Source organism: Propithecus coquereli, unplaced genomic scaffold (assembly GCF_000956105.1).
Source record: "Propithecus coquereli isolate 6110/MARCELLA unplaced genomic scaffold, Pcoq_1.0 Scaffold171, whole genome shotgun sequence".
Taxonomy (NCBI): Eukaryota; Metazoa; Chordata; class Mammalia; order Primates; family Indriidae; genus Propithecus; species Propithecus coquereli.
Window position 1 is genome coordinate 3,959,516 of NW_012141747.1, and position 11,266 is coordinate 3,970,781.

At 41.3% G+C, this 11,266-nt stretch overlaps 1 protein-coding gene across 1 annotated transcript in view; it reads left to right on the top strand.

Moving 5' to 3' along the window:
- Window positions 1–10,914, top strand: part of AFF3 (AF4/FMR2 family, member 3) — a 506,791-nt gene extending 495,877 nt beyond the window's left edge. Inside the window, exons 19-23 of the mRNA XM_012641885.1 lie at window positions 2,429–2,500; window positions 4,227–4,320; window positions 7,650–7,699; window positions 7,841–8,064; window positions 10,755–10,914. Of these exons, the coding sequence (XP_012497339.1) occupies window positions 2,429–2,500; window positions 4,227–4,320; window positions 7,650–7,699; window positions 7,841–8,064; window positions 10,755–10,876 (562 nt within the window). The 3' untranslated portion in view covers window positions 10,877–10,914. The remainder of the gene's footprint in view (window positions 1–2,428; window positions 2,501–4,226; window positions 4,321–7,649; window positions 7,700–7,840; window positions 8,065–10,754) is intronic.
- The last annotated feature ends 352 nt before the right edge of the window (window positions 10,915–11,266 follow it).

Consider the following 11,266-nt stretch of genomic DNA (forward strand, 5'->3'; position numbering starts at 1 on the left):
CCTCTCCTCTCACCCTCCACCTCGCCCCAAGCAGCACCATCAGGGACCAGCTGGAGCCCCAGTGCCACCAGATCAACCGAGCAGACCAAAATAGTGTCAGGAAGGCTCTGGAAATTAAATTATACTTGGAACCACTGCCCCAAAAGGAGTCTAGCACTTGCTTGCTAAACCCAGAGAGGGTGACTGCCTGCTAAAAGAAAGGACTTAAGTAGGAACCACAGTCTCTTAACATAACAGCCGAAATGTCCAGGATATGCCAGGAACTCAATTGTCATTCCAAGAACCAAGAAAATCACAACTGGAACGAAAAAAGATGATCAACTGACACCAATGCCAAGACGATTCAGACATTGAAATTACCTGACAAGGATTCTAAAGCAGCTATTATAAAAACACTTCAGTGAATAATTACAATTATCTTGCAACAAACAAAAAAACCAAAAATCTTGTCAAGGAAATAGAAGTTATATTAAAAAAAAAAAAAACCAAATGGGAATTATGGAACTGAAAAATATGATAATAGAACAACAAAAATAATGGACTCAGTAGTACAGTAGAGATGACGGAGAAGAGAATCAATGAATTTGAGGACAGAAAACATAATTTACCCAATCTGAGCAACAGAGGGGAAATAAACTGAAAAAAACTATATAAGCAGAGCCTCAAGTACAGTAAAAGATCCAACATTTGTATCATTGGAGTCCCAGAAGGAGGAGAAAATAGAATGGGACTAAGAATGTGTTATCTAAAGAAGTAATGTCTGAAATTCGCCAAATTCAGCAAAAGACATAAACCTACAGGTTCAAGCTGAGAAAAACCCAAATAGGGTAAACTCAAGGAAATGCATGCCAAGACAAATTATAATTACATTTCTGAACACAAAAGACAAGGGGAAAACAGCAGCCTGAGGTACATGACACTTTACCTGCAGGGGAGGGACATCAGCCCAAAGGGCAGCAGACTTCTCATCTGCAACCAGGGAGGCCAGGCGGGAGTGGCCTGACACTTTCCAGGTGGGAGAGAGAGCGCTGTCAAGCCGTGAATTCTAGACTCAGTGAAACGACTCTTCAGAAATGATGAGAAATAAAAATATTCTCAGACTAAGGAAAATGAAAAGTATTTGTCTCTAACAGACCTACCCTTAAAGACTGGCTAAAGGAAGTTTCTCAAACAAAAAGGAAATGACAAAAGAAGGAATTTTGGAGCATTAGGAAGGAAGAAAGAACAGAAATGTAGATACATAGAGTAAACTATTCTCATGAGTTTTATAAGTCATAGTTGATGATTGAAACTAAAATTATACCACCATCTGATACTCGAGACAATGTTGTCTAAAAGTGGGGAAGACAAGGCACTTAAATTGAAGTAAGACTTCCACACTTCACTCCAAGTGGGAAAATGTTGATACCAATAAGTTGTGACAAGTCCTATATGTATATTATAATACTCAGAGCAACCACTGTGAAAACTATGTGAAGAGATACACTCAAAAACCCTATCAATCTGCACGTTGTAGAGATAGTGTAATGATTAATGGTATCATTTCTTGAGCAATTTACAACGAACCTGCCAGCTATGCCAAGAGCTTTACAAACAGTATCTCGGTTAATCCTTACAACAATGCTATGTGATTGGCAGTCTTATTTTATAAATAAGGAAATGGAGGCTTAACGATGTTAATACATTTGTCTAAGCTCTTACAACTCATTAAGTGGCTAAACTGGGATTTGAACCTAGGACTCTCTGACTGTTACACATACTGCCTCAACGTTCTCCAAGAGTCTGCATATGTAACTTCATATGCTCCTGGGAGAAAGCCATGGCCACAGTTCCCCTGGTTCAGAGAAATAAATGAAATTAAGTGCAGTCCATAAAAGCTGCTGGTTTCTCCTAACATGTCTGTGGGAGCAAATATAGATTTAAAATGTACCCAGGATACATACACTGCTGTCAAAGTAAGAGTTACATAACAAAGAAAAAGGGATAAGTCTAAGCATTCATCTGAGCACGAGGGATGAAAATTCTTCTGGAGTGAGCCCAGAGGATTGAACTTTGCCTCCTCCTGTCAGCCACTCAGCCATAAATCAAAATTTGGGAAAAATGGACATGTTACCATAGACATGAATAGTTCTTGAGCAGGTATCACTCCCGATAATCTGTAACATTTGAACTTGTATTGTTAAAGAGCAGAAAGTAGCAGGGCAGTCATAAAAGTCATTTTGGTCTAGTCATCACAGTAATGTACTGCTCGGGGGAAATGGAGCAGCATCAGCTAGCTTTTAAGGAAGAATTATCAGCAAGCACTGTGAAAAACTAAGGATTGGGCAGAGAGAACAAACATCAAAGAAAAGGCTCTGCTGTTAATCAGAAAGCATTTTTTTAAATTTCTTTATTTTTTCTTTTTTCTTTTTCTTTTTTATTTTTTTAGGTATGCTATGAGACTAAAAACCCACTCAGGCCCCAACGCTACACCGGAGGATAAACAACTGGCTGCATTATGGTGAGTGCATCATCTCAGCTTAGTACAGTATCCCAGCCTCCTATGTCATTGCTGGCGAACCAGGTGCTGAAATGCGTCATGTTTTCCTAGCACCTTCTAACTGACAAAGGCCAAAGCAGTTCTAAAGACCAGGGAGAGTCCAGAGGGTGGGGAACCCGCCTCCTCAAAGCCACATGTGGCCCTCCAGATCCCCAAGTGCAGCCCTTCAACCGAATCCAAACTGCACAGAACAAATCCCTTTATTAAAAAGATTTGTTTTTAATCCCTTTATTAAAAGGATTTGTTCTGCGAAGTTTGAGTTCAGTCAAAAGGCTGCACTGAAGGATCCAGAGGCCACATGTGGCTCTGAGGCTGCAGGTTCCCCGCCCCTTCTTGCTGCTGTACCTTGCATGATCTGAGTTTGCAGTGATTGAAAATCGACAGATTGGTTACACAAGGATAATTTTTCTCTGTATGTGTGTGTGTTTTAAAATCAGGTAGCCCTGTGTTTCAGTAATTTGAATGTGAACTATGCCAAATAGAATTTGACTTGTGTTTAACACATTAGATGCAACCAAAATAATTCATGTATTGCTTTACATATGGGAGTAGTACAGCTGAAGCAAGATGACACATTAAAGTTCTCAACACGTTAAACTAAGGAGCAGCTCATTATACTTTGACGATAAAATCGTTTCTTTCAAAATGTTAACCAATATATAAGTTGTTTTCTATATTTATAATGATTATATGATTATAATAATGATAATAATCTTCCCCATGGCATCTTCCCAGGACACTTCATTGCACTTCCAAAATCCCAGGATACCTCTCTGTTGGTCCCTTAAGTGAAAGGATTCAGAACTGCTTGTTCTCTAAAGGTTCATATTCTACTCTAGAACCTGATCTGCAAGTTAGAAAATCTAATAGTCTCAAAAAACATAACAGCTACATGCAGAAAAGAGAGGGTCTCAGATTGTTTGACATCATCACGTCACCTGGAGTTTGATACCCTAATAGTCTAGTAAGTTGTACTTGGCATGTTGGTATTCTAGACATCAATCCCAGATGTGCATTAGTGAATAATTATGAGTGAAGAACACCAAGGAAGAGAGGATAAGTCTCAAGAAACGCTTTTTGTACTCTTTTCAAATTTTAAGTTCCATATTGGGATAATAAATTAATGACAATAATATTGTATAAGATAGAAAGCTAATATGTAAATAAGTATAAAATATATATAAAAATAATAACAAAATTATAACTGATATCCACATAATGTTTTTACTGTTTATAAAGTATGTTCACTTTTGTTCCTTTATGTGAACTAAAAGTTTGGTAAAAACAGGTGTAAGGGGATCCTTTCGGCAAAGGCAGCTCACCCAGGAAGCGGTGAAAGCTGTATGCTAGAGCCCCTTCCCTCCTCTCGTGGGGAAGGACTGACCTCTAGTGGTGAAGAAGGAAGCAGCCAGCCCCTGTCACCCAGAAAAGAAGTGATAAAGTTAAAATCATAAAATGATCTAGTGGTAAATATGTTTGTGGAATTTCTTCTTGGAATTTTAAATTATATTTTTGGGGGAAAAAAAGGTTAGATATTCACAGACACATATGTACATATGGAAAGATTTTAGATTTATAAACATGGTATAAATATTGAGTGCCTTGGACAGGATTTTTTTTTTTAAGTCTTGTTTGTGAAGGACACATTCATGCTCTTTGGGGCCCATTTCTCTTTTTTCTGCTGCAGTTACCGATGCCTGGCTCTCCTGTACTGGCGGATGTTTCGACTCAAAAGGGACCACGCTGTGAAGTATTCAAAAGCACTTATCGACTATTTCAAGGTACTATCTGATGAATGAGGCACATTGTTCCTTGTGTTCCATTGTCTCCCTGTCAAGGGAATTTCTGAGGAGCCTGGTAGAACCCATTGCTTTGGGGCTGATACAAGTCACCTCTGGTCTGCAGACTAACCCCACTTATGACAGACTTGTGGCTTGCAGGGCTCAGCAGCTGGGCCTTGAGAGCCCATTTAATTTATTTCCCTGCCTTCATGTCTACATATTTTTACAGCCTCAAGAGAAAGAAGATCCAGTTACTCATTCCAGTGTCCTAGGAAATTCATCTTTATAGCTCAGATAAATTCTTCATGTTCAGTTAGAGCTTCTTCCCCTTAGAAGTAACTACTTAGCGCTATTTCCTCTTAGGTAGTCTCTAGTAGCTAATTTAATTTTTAATCAAGGTATTATTTAAAATGGTAAGAAATGGCTTGTTAGAACTCAGAGGCACTAGAAGGATAAAATTGCAAACCATGTAGCCTTTACTTATCTCAGGGTATGAAACTATTTTCACTGGGAGAATAAATTTTTTAAAAACCTTCTCTGATATACTACTGTGAAGTCAACATGAAGTTAATAATTCATTTGATATTTCTGGGCCTCTTCTCTCTCTATTTATCTATAGAAAATAAAAATTATACCATCTCTACCTCTACCAACCCTTTGTCAGATACACAGCCATTTTGAGATCTTTTAATCCCCACTCCTCACCCCTTGGAGATTAGCTGTAGTGACTAGGCCATGTTGGGGGTCCCGTGGGCTGTGTCCAGCACACTGCCTCCTTCCTAATGGTGCATGTAGAGTGCCCAGGGGCTGAGCCGAGGAGCTCACTCTCTAGGCCCATCATGTGTTCCTGATGACAACAACTGGCACAGAGCCTTCCCTTTCCTTTGGGCGCCTAAAGTCAAGATCGGCAGTTTTCAGAAATTCAGAATCTAAGAGCTAATAACAAAGAGAGTTGGCTATAGTCAAGAAAAATGCTTGAATAAAGAAGGAAGCTAAAACCTTTATTTTTCTTCTTAATTTATCTAACGGATGACAGTTTCTTTAAAATAATAGCTACAATGTATTTGATTATGCTTATGTATATGTGTATATATAAATATGTATGTTTATGTATATGGGGGGAGAAAAGAAGAAAGCTGAATTCTGTAAGCCACAAGGGATTACAACAGAACTTTGAAGGGATACAGAAAGATATACATATGCAGCCCATGAATATGCACAGAATGGGTAGAGAATGCAACCTAAAAATCAGTTTCCCCTCCAAGAGTTAATGGCATTTATCCTTAATCAAAAATGATTTTTTAAAAAAAAATTTTAATTGACTGATGACAAATTGTATATATGTATGGCATACAGTGTGATGTTTTGATATATGTATACATCGTGGAATGATTAAATCAAGCCGATGAGCATATCCGTCATCTCACGTACTTATTTTTGTGATGGGAACGTTTAGAATCAACTCTGAAAGATTCTCAATATACTATTCATTATTATTAATTGTAGCCACCATGCTGTATAATAGCTCTCCAGAATTTATTCCTGCTAACTGTACCTAAAAGGTACAAAGTTTCAAAGGCTATTTAAATGCTACTTAAAGCAGGATGTGGTGGCTCACATGTGTAATCCCAGCAATTTAGGAAATCGAGACCAACCTGGGCAACATAGTGAGACGCCATCTGTACAAAAAATTTAAAAATTAGCCTGGCACAGTAGCACATGCCTCTGGTCCCAGCAACTCAGGAAGCTGAGCCAGAAGGATCACTTGAGCCCAGGAGTTTGGGGCTGCAGTGAGCTGTGATTGTGCCACTGCACTCCAGCAGTGACACAGTGACAGAGTAAGACCCTATCTCTAAATAAATAAATATTAATAAATGAATGAATGGATGCATGCAACTTGAAGTTCAGAGACTGTGAAACCTTTGGGTACCAAGGATAATTTGTCTAATCAGTACAAAGCTGTCTTTGAAAAGGGGCCTTTGTTCCCACAAGTGTTTCTTGGTCCTGGTGCTTACTGGTAGGGGAAGAGACAGAAGACTTCTTTCTCCCTTCAGCGCCTTTAACTGAACTGTTCCTGCAACCCCAAAACCTCTCTCCCTCTCTCCTCTTAGCATTCTTATTATATTCGGAACATCCATTCTATAGATCACATTCTTATTAATAGAATCCCATGATGAAGTGGAAACCAAGTGCTCAATCCAGTAACACCAGACTGAGAAAGGTGTCAATAACATCTGTTAGGAAAGGGAAGGTCGGCTCCCCTATTAAGGAAGGTTTTCTTTTTCTAATTCTCTCTATGAAAATAATTCCATTCCCTGAGACAAGTTAAAAGTAGTATGGTTTGCAATTCTATCCTTATATTTATACCTCGCTGCTGCTGTAGCACCCCTGAGTTCTGACAGGCCATTTCTTACCATTTTAATAACACCTGCACTAAAACTAGAAAAATCAGTCACCACTTCATAAAGTTCTTTCTAACCAAAAGAAACACGTTGTCTCTGGGGAGCCAGGCTGAGGCTATTTTCTTGTCTCTGTAAGGGAAAATTTCCATCAGCATCACAAAGACTGTTTCTTTCTCTAACAGTCCTGTAGACTTCTGTCCAAGAAAACATTATTGGGCTCTCAGAGAGGAAACCTGTGTATTTAGCAACTTTCCTTGCTAAAGACAAAACCTCTTTTAAATGCTTGATGCAAATACCTGGTTCATGCAACATAACATCCTAAATCAGAATATTCAGATAAACCAGAATCTTTGAATATCCTGTCTGCTTAGGAAATATATTTTAATCTATTCTTTTAGGAGTATCTAAGAGCAACTTCCTTTACAAGAAATACTTTTAAAAGTTAAAATTACAGAATTTGATGTTTTATATATTTTCAGGCATTAAGTAAATATATGTCAACCATTTCTACAAATATGCTCTACTTTTAAATATAAGATGTCCTGGGGGTGGTGGGGGGATGAGGAAGTTTTTATGCTTTTTTCCTTTTCAGAAAAATTAGACTAGTTTATGATGGAAAAATTAGCCTGATTCAGGATTTAACAAACCCTTGGGATTATGATTTAATGTAATACCTAAAATTTGTACATAAAAACCCAGGCTGTGGGACAAGTCCTTCATTTTAGCGCCCTGTGGGGCCCCCAGGCCGTGCAGCTGTCCCAGAGAAGCTTCCAGAGAGGGAGCAAATAGCCTTATCATTGGAACTTCGCAGATCCAGTTTCTCGTCCACAGCGTCTGCCCTTCCTTCTTTCCGCAGTCGCCCGAGAACACGCTATTGTCTGCCTTAAGCAGATGGCACTCACTGTCGATGTTTTTATTTTCCTGCAGAATTCATCTAAAGCCGCCCAAGCCCCATCTCCGTGGGGGGCCAGTGGAAAGTAAGTTCACTTTGCCCAGGTAAAAGCCAGAGCCGGACAGTGCATGCTGCCGGCGCCGCTTGGCCTGCAGGGCCCCAGGGGCTGCCCCGCGCGCCCGCTCCCGACCTCGCCACTCTGGTTTCTCTACCTCTCCCCTTCCAGGAGCACTGGAACCCCATCCCCCATGTCTCCCAACCCCTCTCCCGCCAGCTCCGTGGGGTCTCAGGGCAGCCTCTCCAGCACCAACGCCCTGTCCCCGTCGACCATCGTCAGCATCCCGCAGCGCATCCACCAGATGGCGGCCAACCACGTGAGCATCACCAACAGCATCCTCCACAGCTACGACTACTGGGAGATGGCCGACAACCTGGCCAAGGAAAACCGAGGTGCGTGCGCCCCACTCGGGCCGGTTTTCATGGTGTCTACTACTGAGGGGAAATAGGAGCGACAGCCTGCTACAGGAGCCTTCCCGACCTCTTCCCTCACTCCTGGCCTCCAGTGCCTCTGCCCACCCCGGCCCTCACTGGGAAGCCCATGTGAGATAAACGGAGGCAGCTATAGACACACACACATCTCTGCCCTTCAGACAGTGAGCTCCCGCAAGGCAGGGATTATGTCACATTAACCGTGGCCTCCTGAGACCTAGCCCAGTGCCTAGAAAGTAGCTGGGGCTCTGAGACCTTGACTGAATGAATGAGGATGTTCCTAGCCCTTTACGTGCCAGCTGCTCACAGCTGAGAAGGGTGTTTTACATGTAGCAGTAAGCTGTGTTTTTTCAGATAATGTTTGATTTTACTGATTATAAAAGTAATGCGTGCTTACTCTGACTACATTTGTGAAATACAGACAACTATAAAGAGTTTTTAAATCACTAGTAATCTTGTCACCAAGAAGTAACTGCTGTTAACGTTCTACTGAAGTTTCTTCTAGTCTTTTCTTCTGCCAATACGCACTGTTTTCCAAAATAAGATCATAGTGTAGACCATAAACAGTTATATATCCTTTTTTCATTTGACATTATTATCAGGCACTTTCTTATGTCACTAACTAGTTCAAAAATACCCTTTATAGTGGCTCTATAATGTAATACTATCATAATTCAATGATTATATAATCATAAAGTGTCATGATTTCTCAAACCATTCCCCTATTGCCAGGCACTTAGGTTACTTCCAGTTTTTTTCCATGGTAACAAATAATGTTGTAATAAATATCCCTATATAAATCTTTATTCATATTTCTGATTATTTTCTTAGGAGGGAGTTACAGAAGTAGAATTTTGGGGTCAACAAGTACAGATTCTTTTAAAATATGAATTGTATATATCTTTATAGATAATGTTAACTTTCCTCCTGAAAGATTATACTAATTTACTACTGTCCCTCCAGAAACAGGTAAGAGTGCAAATCTGAGCTCACTTTCAGACCATTAAATGCAAATTATGTTCTGGCGATAGCGTAAACCTCGAAAGATAGGATGTCCAGGATGAGATGAGGAATGTATGGCACAGATGGGTCCCGAGTGCATGAGATCGTTAATAAAACCAGGTAGCACGTAATGTGCAGCCAGAGGCGATGCACCCTGAAAGTCCAATGGGAATGCCGTGGAGGTCGGAGGCCACCAGGAGAAACTGCACTAGAAGAGCTGGTGTGGAATGGAGTTTTGGAAAATCACTTAGCAGTTGAGTGGCTGAAATAGGGTGGAGTAAGTGTCACAGGTGGGCAGAACAAAGGTCAAAGCAGAGAAATATATGTGTCCAGTTTGGAGACCCTGAGCAGGCCAAGCTCCAGATAGCACTGCCAGCTGCCTGCAGGGTGTCTCCTGCCTGAGGGCTCAGTGCCAAGTATCCAGTGCAAACCCAGCATTGTTCCCCCACCCCGACCAACTCCTCCTCCTCTTTTTTGCTCCTGGATTCCTGCCATGGCCAACCTCCTAGCCACCTGCAACCTGGAGTCTTCCATGGCCCTCCACTTCCCATCCGCAGCAGGGCTTCATTCAGCATGTATGTGAGCACCTTCGAAAAACTTCTCCCAAACACTTACACTTCCAAGAAGTGTTATTCAGTGATGAGCTATGATAGGAGAGTAGTTATATGAATTTATTTGTCTCTATCAGCCACTAAACTGTGATCTTTTTGAGAGAGCAGAGCCCACTCATGATTCATCTTGGTATCCTCCCCAACCTCTGCACCCTACTCCTAGCAGAGTGTCTTGGTACATAATAAACATTTGATGAAAGGGCGAACCCAGAGAAGGTCCAAAAGCTAAAGGTGACTTCAGTAGAGATGTCTCAGGACCCATCTTTGATTTGTCCTTGGAGCCTGGACCCTCACCCCTTGGATTCACTCCAGGGCTCAGCCCATGCCAGAATTGAGTGCAGGAGAAGGACGACAGAGCCAACTTGACAGAGTGGGAAGCCTTATGCACCGGGAGAGTGCAGCCTGAGAATGTGGATTTTCTTTGCTATTTGGCTAAGCAAATACTATTCATTTGAATTAGAAATGAATATAGTGTATTTATTTATTTGGATACAGGGCAAGTTCCCCACCCTTGGATTTTATCTTGTTCAAGGGAATGCTAAAGTCACATTAGAAGAGAGAATCTTTGATTTATTTTTTGTTTTGTTTTTTGTTTTGTTTTTGTTTTTTTTTTTATTTCAGCATATTATGGGGGTACAGATGTTTAGGTTACGTATGTTGCCCTTGCCCCCCCCCTGCCAAGTCCGAGTTTCAAATATGTCCATCCTTCAGGTGGTGCACATTGCACTCTTTGTGTATGCAAATACCCGTCCCCTCCTCCCTCCCCCCTGCCCAACATCCAACAGATGTTATTCTTATATGTGCATTTATGTGTTGATCAGTTAATACCAGTTTGATGGTGAGTACATGTGGTGCTTGTCTTTCCATTCTTGGGATACCTCACTTAGTAGAATGCGTTCCACCTCTATCCAGGAGTATACAAGAGGTGCTTGATTTATATAGAGACCATGAATGGAACTTTTTCTTAAGTCACTCAGGTTGCGCAGGGTAGCACACCTAGCATGCATGGCATTCTTAACAACCCTCTCCGTCCCCTAGAATTCTTCAACGACCTGGATCTGCTCATGGGGCCTGTCACCCTGCACAGCAGCATGGAGCACCTGGTCCAGTACTCCCAGCAGGGCCTGCACTGGCTGCGGAACAGCACCCACCTGTCATAGGGACCTCGCCCTTGAGCCGGCCTGTGCTCTCATCTCCAGACGGCTCAATGTTTCTGGACACTGTGCTACTGAGGTTCCCAGCCACAGCATTTATCAAACTGCGGTGAACATTTCCTCAGCATTGAACAGCAGTCTTTTCCCAGGGCATGTGTGTTTGTATGTGTGGGTGTGTAAGAAGCTGCCTGTGTGTGTGTGTAAGATATGCAGCTCTTCAGAACACATTCTCTTTGTCTAGTTTCCATAACTCCAGGCTAGACCAAGTGATTGGAGGTTCCTGATTAGAGGAAGTACACATGTATATACACACACACATACACATACACAATCACAGACACACAGTTTCTATTCTAATGCTAAACTATGACTTCTTAGAAAATTCAACCAAAATCT